The following is a 20,733-nucleotide window of genomic DNA, read 5'->3' as shown; positions in this document are numbered from 1 at the left end:
AAACGACGACTCGTAAAAATACAGCCTCGTCAAAAGAAGTGCAGGACACTTCTTTCAGACGTTTTTGGAGCTGTTTTCTCATAGACTCCAATGAAAACAGCTCCAAAAACGAGTTGGTAAAAAAATGAGTTGGTAAAAATGCGAGTTGGTAAAAAACGTCTGAAAAGCAGGGTCTGTTTTCCCTTGAAAACAGCTCTGGATTTTCAGACGTTTTGGTTGACTACGTGTGAACATACCCTTAGAGTGTCCGTATCATTCATTATCGCTTAGCTAAACTTTACACAGCGCAGGTGCAGCAGCGTATGTAATCCCCCCTCCCTTCTTGTGCTCTGAGGCACTGGATTGGAGGAGACAGGGGAGGAGGAGTCTAGATACACACACTGCTGCACGCTGTGTAAGGACAAGCTCATGTCTCATCCCTGCTCGTTTCCCCCACATCTATGTGAGTGCAGGACGGGCATCACTCATGCAGTTACATGGTCTTTCTTTAGTGGTATTTCCCTATACTGTGTCTGTGCTTTGCTGTCTCTCTCTGTTCTTTCTATCCTGCAAATAGAGGACAGAACGGGAGGATTCAGCAGTGAGAGCAGCGCAGACAGGACACTGATAAGAGGTTACTGAGGGTCATAATTCAATACAGGACAGCTCCAGCCTCCAGTTATGGGGAAGACACTGATAAGGGGGCTAGAGGTTACTGTGGGTCATGAATGATTGCACATTACTGGAGGTCTGGAGCTGTGCTGTAATGTGAAACACAAAGCCCTGCTATGCCAGTGTCCATTAGGAAACTATAGATAATAAAGAGGCTGCTCCTACAGGTTTATTAGATAATATCTAGTAACAGGCATTTTCTTAACGTTTTTTTTTCTAGAATCATAAATTACCACCTATCCTTAGGATAAGTGATCATTTTGTTATCGCTGGGACCCCCACCAATCATGAGAACTGGGGTCCCGGACCCCTCATTCCTCCGCACTGTAAGCAGGACATTGAATGGAGCAGTGATTGTGCATGCACTGTACTGCTCCATTCAAAGTCTATGGGAATGACAGAAACAGCCGAGTACATCGCTCGGCTGTTTACGTCATTGTCATAGACAGTGAATAGAGCGGCGGGCGTATGCTCAACAGCCGCTCCATTCAAGCTCCTCTTTACTGCAGGGGTGCAGTGAGGAGGATCTGAGGGTTTGGGACCCCTGGTCTCTTGATCACCTCCAGCAATAAGAAAATGATCAAATATACTGTGAATAGGTGATAATTTATGATTCTGGGATTTTTTAAAAAAAAATATGTTGCTATTAATAAAATTATTAACTGCCCAGGTGGAATTTATCCTGTGTAGGAGGACATAGGGGGCAGCAATCCCTTTGTGGGGGCAAAAAAGTTGGTATTATTACTGTATAAGACACAAAGGCGGGTATTACTGTGGGCCACAAAAAAGGCATTATGATTTTGTGGTGGGGGCACTATTACTTTGTAGGGAACAAAAGGGGGCACTAGTACAGTTTGGGGCACAAATGGGGCCACTATTAAGGTGGAGGGGGCACTAAGAGGGCTATTGGGGCTAGCAGCATAATTTGTAGTTTGTGTGAAGAGACAAGTTGTGGCTGGAAGAAGTCATGCCGGTCTGGCCTGGATAGAGTAGAAAAGGGAAATCGGGATACAACTGTAGTGTATTAATTTTTCACTGTGTAGAGCTGGTATATGACCATTATTTGGTGACTTCATTATTTAGGTATACTATCATACATAGAACTGCGCCTCTTTAAGCCTGCCGTGTTATAAAAGTTGTTTTATTCGTCTCTGATGTATATATTTTTGTTTTGAGGGGTTACTTTAGAGACCCAGTAATGCAGCTGAAAGTTAGAGAGAAGATGCGTAGGGGGGCCCAAACTGAAATTTTGCACCTGGGCCCATGAGCCTTTAGCTACGCCCCTGCCCGTGAATATAGTGCTACACCAGCCCCCCTCCCTTGTATATAGTGCCACACAGAACCCCTCTTGTATATAGTGCCACACAGCATCCCCCCTTGTATATAGTGCTACACAGTGCCCACCCAATTGTATAAAGTGCTACACAGCGCCCCTCCTTTGTATATAGTGCTACACAGCTATTCCCCCCCTGTGTATTGCCAGACAGCCACCAAAAATAAATAAAAAATTGTACTTTCCTTGCCCCGTTTCCACATTGGACGGAGTGATGCACAGGACGCATGCGCAGTCTAGCGTGATGCAGTGAGGTCATCACGTCGGCCTGCGCAGGGATTCTTCCCAGCGCCTTATAGGCTGCAGGCCTAACGTGGCCTGCAGCCTATAATATTAATTTGTATCTGCGTCCTGAGGGCGCAGCTACAAGTGAATGTGGTTGTCGCTAGCACAGGGGCCCCCTCCGGTGCTAGCAACACCACCGTGCATGAGGGGGCCCGTGCCGCCCGGCCCATAAATGTTATGGGCTGGGCTGTGCGGGCCCCGTATCAGCTATGGGCTGTGGGCCCTAAGTGGATGGGGGCTCTGGGCAATTGCCCAGTTTGCCCCCCCCTAACGTCGGCCGTGCGTTTAAGTGTTTTGTACCACCAAGTGTGACTCCTTGTGTTTGTGACCATCAAGTGTTTGTGCTACTGTGGTAAAGAAAATATAGCCTTCCGTTCAACCATTGTATTCTGCGATTATTTTTAAAGGGGAATCTTCAACCACCCATTACAATTCTCAAAAATCAGTATAGATATATACAGATAAATGATCATGATCATATTTTTGGCCTGTATTTAGGAACATATTCATTTGTGTAAGCTATCCTCTAAGAAAATAATCTGTGTGTTTGAAATCCAACAAAACGAGTTAAAATGACAACAGCACGTGTTTTCACTATTTAATGACCATTAACATATATCTTTGGTCTCAATTATTATATTGTGTCCTACAGGACACAAAGGAAATTGCTTATGGAGCTTAAATAAAAAATTAAAGGGGTTTTCCAGTCCTGTCCACGCTGTAATACTGTGAACCGCCACTACAAGTGTGTTCGCGATTCACAGTACGAACAGATAAGGAATAAAGGGGAAGCAGCGCTCGTACGAGAGCCGCGGCCCCTTCAAAACAGCTAATCGTGGGGATGCCGCGAGATGGACCTCCACCTACCATGTATTGATAGCCTATCCTGAGGATAGGCCACGAATTTCTATGGACTGAAAAACGACTTTAATATAGTGTGCAATAAAGTCTTAAGAAGACCATACCCATTAGAGATCTAGTTTCTGTTAATATTCTAATGTCTGATGATACCGACATACTATCCCCTAATATCTCCCAGGCTCAGTGAGGTTATCCTGCCCCCATTCCCCACCAAAAGAAATAACAATCATGTTTGGCTAAGCAATGGTAACATAGACTTATTTGTCTTACAGCTATCTTATGTACATGGCCACCATTAGGGTATGTTCACACGCACTGTTTTCAGACGTAAGTCAGGTGTTTTACGCCTCGAATTACGCCTGAAAAAACGGCTCCATTACGCCTACAAACATCTGCCCATTGCTTTCAAAGAGTTTTACGATGTTCTGTTCCCACGAGCCTTAATTTTACGCGTCGCTGTCAAAATACGGCGCGTAAAAAGACGCCCGTGAAAAAGAAGTGCATGTCACTTCTTGGGCCGTTTTTCGAGCCGTTTTTCATTGACTCCATTGAAAAACAGCTCCAATAACGTCTGTAAAATACGCCGCGAAAAACACGAGTTGCTACAAAAACGTCTGAAAATCAGGAGCTGTTTTCGGCTGAAAACAGCTCTGTATTTTCAGACATATTTTGCTAAGCCGTGTGAACATACTCTAAGGCCGGAATCACACGAGCGTGTGCGTTTTGCGCACGCAAAAAATGCGGCATTTTGCGTGCGCAAAAGGCACTTAACAACTCCGTGTGTCAGCCCCGGATGATGCGTGGCTGCGTGATTTTCGCGCAGCCGGCATCATTATGACACTGTTTGGATGTTTGTAAACAGAAAAGCACGTGGTGCTTTTCTGTTTTCATTCATACTTTTCACTGCTGTTGCGGGAATCACGCGCGTCCCACGGAAGTGCTTCCATGTGCCATGCGTGGTTTTCACGCTCCCATTGACTTCAATGGGTGCGTGATGCGCGAAATACGCACAAAGAACGGACATGTCGGGAGTTTCACTGACTGTCTGCACGGCCCCATAGACTAATATAGGTCCGTGCGAGGCGCGTGAAAATCACGCGCGTTGCACGGACGTATATCATGTTCGTCTGAATAAGCCCTAAGACTGTGTTAGGGTATGTTCACACGCACTGTTTTCAGACGTAATTTGGGTATTTTACACCTCGAAATACGCCTAAAAAAACAGCTCCATTACGCCTACAAACATCTGCTCATTGCTTTCAATGGGTTTTACGATGTTCTGTTCCCACGAGGTGTTATTTTACGCGTTGCTGTCAAAATACGGCGCGTAAAAAGATGCCCGCAAAAAAGAAGTGCATGTCACTTCTTGGGCCGTTTTTGGAGCCGTTTTTCATTGACTCCATTGGAAAACAGCTCCAATAACGGACGCAAAATACACCGCGAATAATGCGAGTTGCTACAAAAACTTCTGAAAATCAGGAGCTGTTTTCGCCTGAAAACAGCTTTGTATTTTCAGACGTAATTTGCTAAGCTGTGTGAATTAAAATTGGTGATCGCTCCCTGAGTGTGCAATTCCTTTTACAGTCTGTGTAAGGGTATGTTCAAACACAAACTCAAAAACGTCTGAAAATACGGAGCTGTTTTCAAGGGAAAAGTGCTCCTGATTTTCAGACGTTTTTAAGCCACTCGCGGCGTTTTTCGCGGCATTTTTTACGGCCGTTTTTGGAGCTGTTTTCTATAGAGTCAATGAAAAACAGCTCCAAAAACGTCCCAAGAAGAGACCGGCCGTCGGAACAGAATGCCGTTTTTCCCATTGAAATCAATGGGCAGAAGTTTGGAGGCGTTCTGCTTCCGATTTTTCATCCGTTTTTCGGGCGTGTACGGTCCGAAAAACGGCCGAAAATAGGCCGTGTGAACATACCCTTATTGCTGTATTCCTTTGACATTAAAGAGGTTGTCCAGAATTAGAAAAACATGGCTGCTTTCTAACAACAGTGCCACACATGTCTATGGTTGTGTCTGGTGCTGCAGCTCAGTTCCTTTGAAGAAAATGGGGTTGAGCTGCAATGCCATACACAACCTGTAAATAAAAGTGGCACTGTTTTTAGAAGAAGACAGCTATCTTTTTCTAATCCTGGACAACCTCTTTAATGCATTTATCCAGCTATGTTCTTGAAAGCTATATGTAAAGATGGCTATAGACATGAGATTGTTGTCAGCATAGACCCCTGCTTTTGGTGGGATTTACCATCTCGATGGTTCCACAACAGAAGATAGGTTGGACAGGAAGGATTTTAACTTGTCTGATCCTTTGTTCCTCTGGGAGATAAGTAGTGCCAGATGTGTATGGCAGCCATTATCCCCTTAACCCTACTAAAATAAACATTCAGCTTGGCTGATCGGAGCATGCATTTTTTCAGAGGGGCCGGGAAGGACAGCTATTCGGTTGATATTTATTGTCAATCCTAAACCATTTCTGTTAGATAATGCTTGCTTTATATTGCCCTCATTGCTGGCAGCTTTGCTGCTTGTGTTCTCTATAAAGGCCCAGCTATGATAAGTAAACGCAGTCTGAAATCCACCTCCATTCTCATCAGAGATGCAAACTGCTTAAAGGCTTTGTAAACCTTTGAAAGAGATATTTTTATTTTTATTTTTATTTTATTTTTTTAAATAAAAAGATCAGTCAGTGTGTTTGGTGCAACTTTCAAATTAGTTGTAATTAAAAATAATTTTTACTTTTTGATATACAGTTGCTTTGTATCCGTCAAAAAGAGACAGAGCGAAGCAGCACTCAAAAATAATTGGGTTTATTCATCCAACATCCACTACAACGTTTCACCTTTTCTATGAAGGCATTTTCATATACGCTCTCCCTTTTTGAAGTGTATCAGGCAAGGATAGGTCACTCCTTTGTTTGAAGCATAGCACAAACGTTGCTTTGTATCCTCTATACAGAGCAGCTGTATCGTTCACTGAATCCTGTACCCGTTAGTTCCGCGGGACTGACGAGTTCAGTGAAAGCGGCTAGACACGCAGGATCCACCTGTTATTCATCACATCTAAGTTCATACCGTAGATGTGATAGATTACAAGTGGATACTGCGTGTCAGGGACACGTAGGACCTCCTGATACTGAACCCATCAGGTCCGCGGGACTGACGGATTCAGGTCTTAGCGAAAGATACAGCTGCTCTTTATACAGGATACAAAGCAGCTGTAACTCAAAAAGTAAAAATAATTTTTTATAAAAAGTTATTTGAAATTGACACCAAACACACTGACTGCCATTTGTATGTGTATATATATATATCCAAAAAAGAGAACGTGAAGCAGCACTCAAATAAAGTGAATTTATTCATCCAACATGGAACCATGAGGGTATGTTCACACGGCCTATTTTCGGCCTGTAAATGCCCGAAAAACGGCCGGAAAATCGGAAGCAGAATGCCTCCAAACATCTGCCTATTGATTTCAATGGGGAAAACTGAGTTCTGTTCCGACAGACCGTTTTTTTACGCGGCCATTTTGAAAAACGGTTGCGTAAAAAAACAGCCGTGAAAAAGAAGTGCAGGTCACTTCTTGGGCCGTTTTTGGATCTGTTTTTCATAGACTCTATTGAAAACAGCTCCAAAAACAGCCGTAAAAAAAGCAGCGAAAAACGCTGCGAAAATTGCGAGTGGCTAAAAAAAACTTCTGAAAATCAGGAGCTGGTTTCCCCAGACGTTTTTGACTCAGCGTGTGAACATTAAAGGTTTACATGCCCTATCTTCGCGCGATTACGCCTCTGACCTCCCATTAAGAAAGCGTATTTCGCCACATTTTATGCCTGCGGCGCTCAATGGCCGCAGGCAAAAAGCGCAGTGAGAAACGGCGTGCAGGCAGAGGAAAATCTGCATCAAACTTCCAAATGGAATTTTGAGGTAGATTTTCTACCTGCAAAAAACTCTGTGTGAACCCGGCCTATTATATTACTAGTGTTCAATGGAAAATCAGCTCCAAAAAACGCCTCAAGAAGTGACATGCTACTTCTTTTTATGGAGCGTCTTTTTACGCTCCGTTTTTTAAAACAGAGGCGTAAATACACATACTGTATGAACTAAATGCTGTTTTTCTCATTGATTTCAATGGGCAGATGTTTGTAGGCGTTCAACTTCCGTTTTTTCAGGCGTTTTTCGAGGCATAAACGCCCAAAAATATGCCTGAAAACACTGCGTGTGAACATACCCTTAATGTCTCATCTGTTTGTAAACCATTAGAAAAAAAAAACACTATTAGGCCTCATGCACACGACCGTGCAATTGCGGATAGTATAAAACACATGTTAACCTATGGGCCAATTCACATGGTTTCCACGGTCTGTGTATTGCCCGGAGGCCGGGCTCAATGAAATCAATGTGTGCATAGTCCGCGAATTGTAAACGGCCGGCGGATGACATTCCGTGGCCCGTCGGTGCCGTAATCACGGACCGTGCACTCAGCTAGGGCTGTGTGCATGAGGCCTAACGTCGCTTGTTCTTTTTATTTCTACAGCTAACACTCCAAGGGCTGCCGTGCAGTGTATGAGCGAAGGTGGTAAACCAACTCCAAGACCTAATATACGTCAAAATTGTAATGAGAATCTTCAAACTTTAGCAAATAAGGTAATGATGATGTCCTTGTTAATATTATTATTATTATTATAATATTGTATTACTAATTTATTAACTATATGGTTGCATATTGTTAAGGTCAGACCACAGGGATGTCTCAAAGTATAGAAACCATAATACTATTGTTACAGGGTCCCTCTTGTGTATTCTTTGGTTACAACAAAATGTTTCCATTTTATAGTGTCTCTTTTAAAAATGAGAAAATTTAAAGAAGCCTTTTAGTAATACCAAGGGCATAGCTGGGCATAGCTGGGAGGGGATGGCGTGGCATGTGTCCCGGGTGTTGGGTGCCTTGGCTAGGGTATAAGATATAGCGCTTGGGCAGCGAATGGAATCTTTTGACCCAAGTGAAGGAATGGCTTGCTACGCCTCTAGTAATATGGTGATGGGCATGAGGCCTAAATCAGAATTGCTGAAACATTTTTTTTTTACAATAGAGGAAAACACTTTCGAGCACTTTTGACTCTTTAATAAATCCCACGGGGACTTAAGGTTAAATTAAGTATACACTCAAATCAGGGGTTTCCTAACAAAATGGGAAACAGAAAAAGGGAAGAATAAAACATTCCTGACTCTTTCATTTGAGAGTGTTTACTCCCTTCCTTCATGTTTTTGTCTAAAAAAGTGTAAGAGAAATCAGATCCCTCCTAAGCTTGTAGTATGTAGATAGTCTTTCTCCAAGGTGGCATTAAAAGGTTATTCCCATCACACAAACTGATGGCGTATTCATATGCCATTCCTTTCTGTAATGGGAATAATCTTTTAAGGGCTTGTCCCCTTAAAATAATTTTCAATTGGAATCAAACAAATTTCTAGATGCCTAGATTTTGCTGCTACATTCTTGTTATGGCGCTGCCTATTCTTATTAGCTGCACTTCACAATAGCTGGAATCACTTGAAAAACTGTTATATTTTTGGTGATCTAACCGCTTGAGGACGCGGCTTATTTAGGACTTCAGCACGCTGCATTTTTTTCGTTTTCTGTCGACATAACCGCATGAGAGCTTGTTTTTTTGTTGGACAAGTTACAATAATTGACGGCACCATTTTGAGCTACATATAATGCATTGAATACGTTTTATTCATTTTTGAAGGTATAAGAAAATACATTTCGCCATCGTTTTTTGTTTTTTATTTTTACAGTACTTTATTTTTTTACATAGTACATTTTTTATTGTTTTTTTTGTAATTTTTCCTCTATTTCTTAAAATGTTTTTAAACATTTTATTTCACTTTTATTTTTTTAGCCTCACTAGGAGACTTGACATTGAATTAGCCTGATTGCTTATATAATACACTGCAATGATTCTGTAACACCGACCGTTCCATTGATGTAAAAATACTTCATGAAGCGGGAAGGGATTAAATAATTGCAAAATAAAACATTTAGGAAAACCATGATGATCGCTAAAGAGTTTATAACCAAACGATCGAGCTGCTTTGTAAGTGACAGCGTGCATCTCTTGGGACAGCCAGCATTACAGTAAAGCAAGTAAAGTTAAATGTGGATAAGTACAAAGCAGAAGAGCATGTTGAGATCCCAGAATTGGCTACTTTTTAAGAATTGATTCCATCAATGTGGTAATAGATTATCTTTTCTTAGACTGACATTGGCACAGATAATGCACAGAATATTGCTGTAACCACCCAGATACTTACTTCTGAACCTATGAATCTAAAAGCAGATGACATTTCAAATGCCATAAAGATTGTAAACAGAATACTGACTGTTTCCCCGAATGCTACTGAAGAGCAAGAGGTAAGTACATTCTAAAGATAGATATGTTTCAAAAAGGGGCAAAATGTATTAAATATGGGGCGGTGCATGACCTGCATTAGCCATCATTTGCATGACCACAATAGGAATCTTTAGACATGTCCATATATTCCATCATACTGAATTTATTTTAGGTGGCCCGCTGCATGTTATACAGAACACTTGAGGTGTTGACCCCAGTCTTATCCAATGACCATCCTAATAAAGTTAAGCCAAAGCCTTTCCTATTGTTGAAATCTACAGGGGACTGGAAGCAGGTTTTCTTTTTACACAAGAAGTTCTATGCAATTTATAGTGAACAGTGAAGGGTTAGGCCCCATGCACACGAACGTGTTTTTGCGGCCGCAATTCCCCCGAAAATCCACGGGAGAATTGCGGCCCCATTCTTTTCTATGGGACCATGCACACGACCGTTTTTCTTGCGGTCTTTGCACGGCCCGGGAGCCCGGACCGCAGAAAGAACGGGCATGTCTTATTACGGCCGTGTTCTGCGGTCCGGGCTCATTGAAAACAATGGCGGTGGCCATGTGCATGTCCCGCGATTTGCGGGCGGCCTGCGGCTGACAGTCCGCAGCCGGCCAACCCGAAAATCACGGCCGTGCACACGGCTACGGTTGTGTGCATGAGGCCTTTCATCATTGTAAGTCCAATGTATGTTGTATTACCATAATACTTTGTTTCCACAGGTGGTGGTTTCTGCAGTTACCACTGTAAGCCAGATTTTAAGTGCCAAGTCTGTTGAATTTAGCAATGAGAATGTAGAAAAAGAAGCAGAAAGGTAATTTATATGTAAAAAATACATCATTTTTAGGGTTATCACTACCATTTTGCGAATTATCCCTCTTTTCCAGAATATTACTGTATTTTAGAGAATGTTGGTCCTCTGTCAACGATACTTAATGCCTCGCCTCTAGGGAATAAGATCTTCTCCAAACCCAGGAGATTCTGAGTAAATCTTTATCTAACGTCAACATCATAATGTCACTCATAAAGTTTGTAATTCTTAAAGTTAACGGCTTCCCACTTTGGGAACTGCTAATACTGTCTGAACCAGAAACTTCGTAGTCTAAATATTATTTCTCTTAAATTGCTACTATAGGCAAGGGGTGACTTTTTTAGAATAAGGGGGAGTTCACACTAAGTTTTGTGCCAAGTTTTTTTAAAATGGATACGGCATTGGAAAACGCGCCAAAAAACGTCAGAAAATGCCTCCCATTGATTTCAATTGGAAGCGGAGGCGTTTTTTTCCCTCGAGCGGAAAAACCGTCTCGCGGGAAAAAGAAGGGACATGCCCTATCTTCGGGTGTTTACGCCTCTGACCTCCCATTGACATCAATGGGAGGCAGAGAAGGCATATTTCACTGCGTTTTTTTGCCCACGGCGCTCAATGGCTGCGAGCGAAAAACACTATGAAAAACGCTGCGAAAATCGGCGTGCAGGCAGAGCAAAATCTGCCTCAAACTTACAAACGGAATTTTGAGGCATATTTTCCACCTGCAACAAACTCCATGTGAACCCAGCCTTACAGCAAATTATCTTACCCACTCATATATACACTTACCCACAGTATTTCTAAAAGTAAAGCTAACCATTTAGGCTAGATTCACACGAGCATGTTTGGCCCGTAAAGGACGGAACGTATTTCAGGTGCAAGTCCCGGACCAAACACAGTGCAGGGAGCCGGGCTCCTAGCATCATAGTTATGTACGACGCTAAGAGTCCCTGCCTCTCCGTGGAAATACTGTCCCGTACTGAAAACATGATTACAGTACGGGACAGTTGTCCTGCAGCGAGGCAGGGACTCCTAGCATCGTACATAACTATGATGCTAGGAGCCCGGCTCCCTGCACTGTGTTCGGTCCGGGACTTGCGGCCGAAATACGTTCCGTCCTTTACGGACCGAACATGCTCGTGTGAATCCAGCCTTATAGTCTACCTATTCTATAATTTTTGTATAAATCAGTAGTACATGTGAATAAGCAGACTATCTATAGGTAGAGCTGTCTGTTTACACCAAGTTTTTTTTTGTAACATGGATCTCATGTGTTCTAGTGTTCTTGGCAAATGTCTGGAGTTGATAAAAACTTATAGTTGAATTTTCATTTCATTTTAAAATGTTTTTCTTTTTTTCTAGATTGACCAGGACGATGGAGGTGTTTTCTCTCAACAGCAGTAAATCGTTTTTTTCAGTGGTGCAGCCCAGTGTTGCTGTTGAAACACGTCAGCTGTCTACAATGAATTTCAATGGAATATCGTTTATGTCATTAAGAGGTATAGCATGTTATAATAATATCACATTTCAGGTACCTACAAATAACTTTCTTGGAATTTCTGCCAGCACGGAGCCATATGGTCAGCATGTTCTCCTGTACTGGCTCCTTTAGGTGGTTTCTCTATTCTCCCTATTCTCCCCTAGAAGCAATATTTCGAAATCTGATAGAGCATGCCATCGTTTTTTTCTGTTTGATTCAGTAAAAATCCGTCAGAAAACACCTCAGTATGCTTCAATAAAAAAATGGAGGAATACAGAGGTATAGTAAAGGCCCCATACACTAGAATAGGAGACCTATCACTGCTCCATATAAAATATAGCATATGATATGATTAGCATTAATTACACAGTGTATATATATATATATATATATATATATATATGTGTGTGTGTGTGTGTGTGTGTGTGTGTGTGTATATGTGTATATATATATATATATATATATATATATATATAAAACTATGAATATATTTTATAATAATTTTATCTCATGTATACTTCTTAATGTTGAAGGAGTGAGGTCAGGCCTTTATGAAAGTAAATAAGTACAATTTATTTAAGGCAAAGAAAATTATGCCCTTATCAATAAACTTGACTAATACACGTCATAGGAAATGGAAGAGAAATGTTCAGATACGCTCAAAGTACTGTTGTAAATTACTGCGTAATAACATATTGTACAAACATGAAGACAAAGTGCAAATTGAACCACAATCTGCTACGAACGGAAAATTCAAGAAGATAATTGTAATGTACAGAAATAATAATGTTGCTGAAGGTGTCTGGACGAGAAAAAACGTGCTTTGTGGTTGTTTAAGACGATGTATTTTCTTCTAGTGGTGGCTGATTTGGACGCAGTCAGTTTTGTGGCGATTGTTTTAGTTTTTTTAATTTAGTTTTAATCACTTCTTATTCATTTTTTTTGTAGGCAAGATTAAGAAAAAAACAGCATTTCAGTTATATTTTATATATTTTATAATTTAATAATGCCATACTGTGTGGCAGTATCAATGTTTTATTTTTTATGGCGTTCACCATCCACCAGAGGCATAGCTAGCAGGAGGGCAGTGGCCCCGGGCCCACTGAGAGTGTGGGACCCAGGGAGGGGATGGGTCGTGGTGGTATGTCCATGTCTCCTGTATCTGCGTTCTCAGGACAAAGATACAGTTGAATGCGAGAGCAGGGAGCTGTCAGTTCCCTGCTTCAGCATGCACTGTGTAACGCCGGACGTGAGCGGCTTAGCACAGACAGGCGCAATGCAGTGACGTCATCACGCCTGTCTGCTCTGAGCCACTCGTAGCACATAACAGGGGAGCAGAGTGATCTTCTCCACTCGTCGTGGGAACTGGGATGGGAAAGTATTTTTTTTTTATTAGGCACTATGGGGGCATCATACTGTGTGGGGGCAGCTATGGGGGCAATATACTGTGTGTGGGGCTGCTATGGTGGCATTATACTTTATAGGGGCAGCTATGGAGTATTATACTGTGGGGGCAGCTATGGGAGCATTCAAATGTGTGGGGCAGGGGCATAACTAGGAAACACTGGGCCCCATAGCAAACTGTTGATCGGGCCCCCCTCCCCTTGGTGCCACACACAGCCCACCCTTGTAGATAGTGCCCCCTGTAAATAGTACTATACAGCCCCCTCCTATAGAAAATGCTATACAGACCCCCCCTGTAGACAGTGCTATGCAGCGGCCCCTGTGGACAGGGCTCTACAGCCTCCCCATGCAGTGATATACAGCCCCCTTGTAGACAGTACTATACTTTCAAGTATCACAAAGAGGGACAATCAATGCGGCGCGCAGTGGCATTTTTTTTTCTATTAATCCACGCCTCCAATCCCAACCAATCCCCGCCCATACACACCCGGTTCAGCCCACACAGTATTATGCTCCCGTAGTGCCCCCCACACAGTATAATGCCCCCATAGCTGCCACCATACAGTATAATGCCCACACAGATGCCCCATACAGTTAAATGCCCACACAAATGCCCCATACAGTATAATGCCTACACCGATGCCCCATACAGTATAATGCCCACACAGATGCCCCATACAGTATAATGCCCACACAGATACCCCCATACATTATAATGCCCACACAGATGCCCCCATGAAGTACAATGTCTAAACAAATTCTCCCATACATCATAATGCCCTATAGCTGCCCACACAGTATAATGCCCCCCGTAGCTGCCCCCACAGTATAATGCTCTCCATAGCTGCCCCCACACAATATAATGCCTCCCATAGCTGCCCCCACAGTATACTGCCCCCATAGCAGCCCCCACAGTATAATGCCCCACGCAGTATAATACCCCCTCATAGCTACCCCCACAATATAATTCCCCCCATAGCTGCCCCACAGTATAATGCCACACATAGCTGCCCCCACAGTATAATTCCCACACAGTATAATTCCCCCAATAGCTGCCCCCCACAGTATAATGCCCCTCATAGCTGTCCCCACAGTATAATGCCCCCCATAGCAGCCCCCACAGTAGAATGCACCCACAATATAATGCCCCCCATAGCTGCCCCTATAGCTGCCCCCAAAGTATAATGCCATCCATAGTTGTCCCCAGTGTATAATGCCCCATACAGTATAATGCCCCCCATAGCTGTCCCCACAGTATAATGCCCCCACAGAATAATGCCTCCCATACAGTATAATGCCCCATATATAGTAAAATGCTCCTATAGCGGCCACCATATCAGCCCCCCTTCCCTGCCCAGTATAATGCCCCATAGTGCCTATTAGAAAAATAATAACATAATTACTTACCTATCCCCGTTCCCATGGGTGGAGGATCCTTCGCCTCCGGTCTGTGTTGTGAGTCACTCGGCGCAGACAGGCGCGATGACGTCACTACATCGCGCCTGCCTTCGCCGAGCCTCTCATGGCAGAGTAAATGCTGGAGCAGGGAGTCATCAGCGCCTTGCTCCAGCATTCAGGAAGCGGGATCAGCGCTGTGTGGCTACGGGGGCCCTGTGGGTTGGCCCTGTGTGGCTTAGGGGCCCGGTCGCAATTGCGACCGTTGCGACTCCTAGAGCTACGCCGCTGTATACAGTAGCCTATGGCAGAGCAGGGAGGTGCACCTCTGCTAAAGTAAACATAAATTGGGGAGTCCACTGGGTTGGGACCTACGCAGATGTGTTTCTCCTCCTTGTGCTAAATCCCTAGCTACGCCTCTGCCATCCGCGATACAAAATATGTTTTTTTTTCTTTTTCAGTCTTTACTTTTGCTTGTTTTAGTCTTTATTAATCTTTATTTAAAACATTTTTTAGTCCCACTACAGCACTTCGCCGTGCGATCATTTCCTCATCAGTGTATTGTGCTGACAGGGCCTAATAGAAATTCAAAGAAGGCAGACCTGGGGGCCCATGTTAGGCCTCCGATTGCCATAGAGGTAGTCCATGCAATTTATATGGGGCCTTTGGAGAATGGGGGCTCGACCATTGGTAGTTGAGAACGTGTGTTAGTCTCGCCTCTCCAGAAGAGCTGCACTTTTAGCAAGCAAGGGGGTGAGGAATTGTACCAAGTGTCATGCAAAGGGCTTGCAGAGGGAACCAAACACCAGACCCTTGTGTCCTCTGTCCCGACACCATCATTTTAATCTTTTCTATAGGGCCCTTTCTCTTCTCTAAATGCCACGAATGGTAATGATGCTTTATCTCTAGAACTAATGTCCCATGATTTCTCATTTGGTGTGTATAGGTTTAACAGAAGACCTGGTGTCCAGTAGAGTCATCGTAGATAATGACACCTCAGAGTTTGTACTTAATGAAAAAGCAGAAGTTCAGGTCTTTGTCAAACCAGTAGGAGGTAAGTACTTATAGGTGTGTAACTCTGCAGCTTCTATGGCCATATCCCCTCATGATGGCCCCTTCCTCTTTGCCAATGTTTTTTTTTCCAGTACTCCTACTCTCTACAGTCACCACAATATAATGAAGCAAAAGAAAAAACTTTAATAAAGCTCGTTCTCCTCTCCTTCGACGAAGTTGAGAGAGCAAAGCAGTATCAGCCCTTCATGTCCCAGGATAGGGGCTTGTAATGTTGTAAATCCAAATATATTAACCAGTCCTGAATGGATTGTTCCTTCTACTATTTATTTAGCTGATAAAATGCATATTGTTTACCCCACAGTAACGACAGCTGTATAAATCTGTCTTCAGTGCGCTTCTAGGGTCCCCCTAGTAAGAGCAAAGAATTATGGACCAAAAATGAAATTATCTTCAATGTTGGAGTTAGGTTCTGTTCACATCTGCATCGGAAACTCCGTTAGGGACCTCCATCACAGATCCGGTGAAAAATACCTGAAAAAATAGAACAGCATCCTGCTTTATTTTTTCTGGTAAAAACACCCCCACAGAAACATGAAGGTGCTAGTAGTGACCGTGATGCAATGGCTCCCGCACTTTAGTTTTTCCTTCTTTTGTTCCTTTGACAGAAAAGAACAGAAACATCTAGCTACCAGTAAAGCTTCATTCACATCTGTGCTATTAGGTGCTCAGTGCACCAAGATAAAATGCATTATACGAAGCAAACCATTTTTCCGTTTTTTTGGAATGCAGATCACTCTAGAGACAAGACATTTTAAGCCAGAAATAAAATACATAATAAGAATTTAAATCTTATGCTTTATTTTACTTGTGCAGACATGAATGTTAATGGTACTGTTGGATTTGTCCTGTACCAGAATGATAATTTATTTCCTTCTAAACATGAAAAAAAATTGGGGCTCCGAAAGAAGATAATTTCTGCCAGTATCTCTGGAGCACGTGCTAACGTTGAATTTAGCTTCAATCAGCAGGTACATTATATTGATAATGTCTGTATTTCACAATGGCAGATCATGGATGTGGGTTACTTATGTAAGGTTAATCTCCATCACTCTTGAGTTCCTTTACTCCATAACAGAATTTGTCCAGGATTCATTCATATTTACAAAAATGACCGATCGGGAGAGATTGCACATACAATGGTGTGATGTACAGAAAATCTAAAATGGCTGTGGGCGGAGCCTTTATTTATGGGTTCATGCTTTCACTTAACACACATTCACCAATCAGATGATGCCAAGTACATATAAGCATACACCCAAAAATACTTCCATATAAGGTTTTTATATATAGTTACATAGTTACATAGTTAGTACGGCTGAAAAAAAGACACATGTCCATCAAGTTCAACCAAGGGACGGGAAAAGGGAAAGGGAAAAATTTCTACACATAGGAGCTAATATTTTTTTGTTCTAGGAAATTATCTAACCCTTTTTTAAAGCCATCTACTGTCCCTGCTGTGACGGCTCCTGCGGTAGGCTATTCCATAGATTCACAATTCTCACAGTAAAGAAGGCTTGTCGCCTCTGCAGGTTGGACCCTTTTTTTCTCCAGATGGAGGGAGTGCCCCCTTGTTTTTTGAGGGGGTTTTACATGGAACAGGATTTCACCATATTTTTTGTATGTGCCATTAATATATTTATAGAAATTAATCATGTCCCCCTTAGTCGTCTTTTTTCAAGGCTAAATAGGTTTAATTATTTTAATCTTTCCTCATAACTTAGATTCTCCATGCCCCTTATTAGCTCCGTTGCTCTTCTTTGTATTTTTTTCCAACTCCAGGACATCCTTTCTATGAACTGGAGCCCAAAACTGAACTGCATATTCTAGATAAGGCCTCACTAATGCTTTGTAAAGTGGTAATATTACATCCCTGTCCCGTGAGTCCATGCCTCTTTTAATACACGACAATATCCTGCAGGCCTTTGAAGCAGCTGATTGACACTGCATGCTGTTATTTAGTTTATGATTTACAAGTACACCCAGATCCTTCTCAACAAGTGAATCCGCCAGTGTAGCTCCCCCTAGGACATATGATGCATGCAGGTTGTTGGTACCCAGATGAATAACTTTACATTTATCTACATTAAACTTCATTTGCCAACTGGATGCCCAAACACTTAGTTTGTTTAAATCCGCTTGCAATTCACGAACATCTTCCATAGACTGAACTATATTACATAGCTTGGTGTCATCTGCAAAAATAGAAATAGTGCTATTAATCCCATCCTCTATATCATTAATAAATAAGTTGAATAATAGTGGTCCCAGCACTGAACCCTGGGGTACACCACTTATAACCGGGGACCATTCAGAGTAGGAATCATTTACCACAACTCTCTGGATACGGTCCTTGAGCCAATTCTCAATCCAATTAGAAACTATATTTTCTAAACCTATTGTCCTTAATATACCCATTAGACGTCTATGAGGGACAGTGTCAAATGCCTTTGCAAAGTCCAAAAACACTAAATCCACAGCGGCCCCTCTGTCTAGGCTTCTGCTCACCTCTTCATAAAAACAGATCAGGTTGGTTTGACAACTTCTGTCCTTAGTAAAACCGTGCTGGCCGTCACTTATAATACTATTTTTTGTCACATAATCCTGTATATAGTCCCTCAATAGCCCCTCAAACATTTTCCCCGCGATGGATGTTAAGCTTACTTGTCTATAATTACCCGGGGAAGACCTAGAGCCCTTTTGGAAAATAGGCACCACATTTGCCCTGCGCCAGTCCCTTGGCACTATACCAGCGAAGTGCTGCCTCATTGTCCGTTTTTCTGTCCGATATTGGGGACCTTGGACCGGGTTCTGAAGAGGTGTGCACCGCTTTGGTGGTTCGGTGCTGTGGTATTTTTCTACTTTTGGCACTATACCAGTCACTAGAGAATCTCTGAATATCATGAAAAGGGGGACAGAAATAACTGAACTAAGCTCTTTAGGAATTCTATGGTGTAACCCATCTGGTCACGGGGCCTTGTGCACATTTATTTAATTTAGGTAATGACTTTCTTCCTAGTATTCCTTAGTTTGGAATGCCAGATGATGTCATCTTTACCCCATCTTAGATGATAGGGAATACATTAATTTAAGAGTAGATTAAAAACATATCTAATACATATCTCAAACAATATAATCAGGGGCGTAACTAGGAAAGACTGGGCCCCATAGCAAACCCCCCCCCCTTGTAGATAGTGCCTTTTTTACATCCCCCCTTGTAGATAACGCCATACAGCCCCCCCTGTAGACTGTATGGCGTTATCTACAGAGGGGACTGTATGGCATTATCTACAGAGGGGGACTGTATGGCGTTATCTACAGGGGGGCGCTGTATGGCGTTATCTACAGAGGGGGACTGTATGGCGTTATCTACAGGGGGGCGCTGTATGGCGTTATCTACAGAGGGGGACTGTATGGCGTTATCTACAGGGGGGACTGTGTGGCGTTATCTACAGGGGGGACTGTGTGGCGTTATCTACAGGGGGGACTGTATGGCGTTATCTACAGGGGGACTGTATGGCGTTATCTACAGAGGGGGCTGTATGGCGCTAACGCCATACAGCCCCTACTCTAGAGAACGCCATACAGCCCCCACTGTAGAGAACGCCATACAGCCCCCCCTGTAGAGAACGCCATACAGCCCCCCTGTAGGGAACGCCATACAGCCCCCCCTGCAGGGAACGCCATACAGCCCCCCCCTGCAGGGAACGCCATACAGCGCCCCCCCCTGCAGGGAAAGCCATACAGCGCCCCCCCTGCAGGGAACGCCATACAGCGCCCCCCCTGCAGGGAACGCCATACAGCGCCCCCCCTGCAGCGAACGCCATACAGCGCCCCCCCCTGCAGGGAACGCCATACAGCGCCCCCCTGCAGGGAACGCCATTCCGGCCCCCCCCCAGAAAAAATGCGACCTATAGTGAGTCCTACAAATAACATGCATCCCCTATCCACAGGATAGGGGATACATGTGTGATCGCTGGCAGCGATAAGGAGAACGGGGGACTGAAAGTCCCCTGAAATTCTCCATGACTAACCTCTGACTTCCGGCGTCTGTGTCGGCAGCTCAATAAAAATGAAAGGAGCGCTGGTTACGCATGCGCACAAGCGCGACCGGCGCTCCATTCATTTCTACGGAGCTGCCGACACAGACCCCGGAAGTCCGAGGTTTGTGATGGAGAACTTCAGGGGACTTTCAGTCCCCCGTTCTCCCTATCAATGCCAGCGATCACACATGTATCCCCTGTCCTGTGGATAGGGGATACATGTCTTTTGTTTAATGGCAGAGCGGGGAGATACCTCCCTGCTCTGCCGTGGTGTTCAGTGGCCTCCCGCTGTAGCAACCATAGCGGCTGCTAGCGGAGCCTGCGGCCATGGTGGGGGCCCGTGCCGGCGGGCGACACGGGCCACCTCATGCCGCGGGCCCCGTAGCAGTCGCTATGGCTGCTACGGCGGTAGTTACGCCACTGAATATAATGCAGTCATTTTGATCATATTTATATGAATTACAATAACAGTTATTTTATTTATACAAATTACTCTAACACTTATCACCGTCGGAGTAGCTGCTATAGCTTGTAAATGTTTTTTGCCTCAAACATTTTAATACAGTTAATGTTTAAATGTATTTATTTTATTATTTAATTTTCTTTAAATATTTATGTGGTATATGATTTTTCTAATTAATAATAATAAGCCTCCCATCTCCTGCTCCACTTAGGCCCCATGCACATGAAAGTGCTTTTGTGGCCGCAATTCCCCCGAAAATCCAAGGGAGACCCATTCATTCCTATGGGGCCATGCACACGACCGTAGTTTCCACGGTCCGTGCAAGGCCCAGGAGCCCGGACGGGCATGCCTTATTACGGCTGTGTCCTGCATTCCGGGCTCATTGAAAATAATGGCTGCGGCCATGTTCATGGCCCGCGATTTGCGGGCAGCTCGCGGGTGACACTCCGTGGTCGGCCGACCTGAAAATCACGGCCGTGCACATGGCTACAGTTGTGTGCATGAGGCCTTAATCTCACCCCAGCAACAGCTTTTTAATATGATTTT

General features: G+C 43.5%; 1 protein-coding gene across 1 annotated transcript in view; it reads left to right on the top strand.

Moving 5' to 3' along the window:
* Positions 1–391: 391 nt before the first annotated feature.
* Positions 392–20,733, top strand: part of ADGRG7 (adhesion G protein-coupled receptor G7) — a 30,822-nt gene continuing 10,480 nt past the window's right edge. The window contains exons 1-7 of the mRNA XM_075850891.1: positions 392–442; positions 7,664–7,773; positions 9,386–9,541; positions 10,246–10,337; positions 11,694–11,830; positions 15,557–15,664; positions 16,498–16,652. Coding sequence (XP_075707006.1) covers positions 409–442; positions 7,664–7,773; positions 9,386–9,541; positions 10,246–10,337; positions 11,694–11,830; positions 15,557–15,664; positions 16,498–16,652 — 792 coding nt within the window. The 5' untranslated portion in view covers positions 392–408. The remainder of the gene's footprint in view (positions 443–7,663; positions 7,774–9,385; positions 9,542–10,245; positions 10,338–11,693; positions 11,831–15,556; positions 15,665–16,497; positions 16,653–20,733) is intronic.

The sequence above is a fragment of the Rhinoderma darwinii genome, chromosome 2 (genome assembly GCF_050947455.1).
Source record: "Rhinoderma darwinii isolate aRhiDar2 chromosome 2, aRhiDar2.hap1, whole genome shotgun sequence".
NCBI classification, from domain to species: domain Eukaryota; kingdom Metazoa; phylum Chordata; class Amphibia; order Anura; family Rhinodermatidae; genus Rhinoderma; species Rhinoderma darwinii.
Note: the sequence above shows the minus strand (reverse complement) of the source record. Positions and strands in the feature narration are given on the sequence as shown.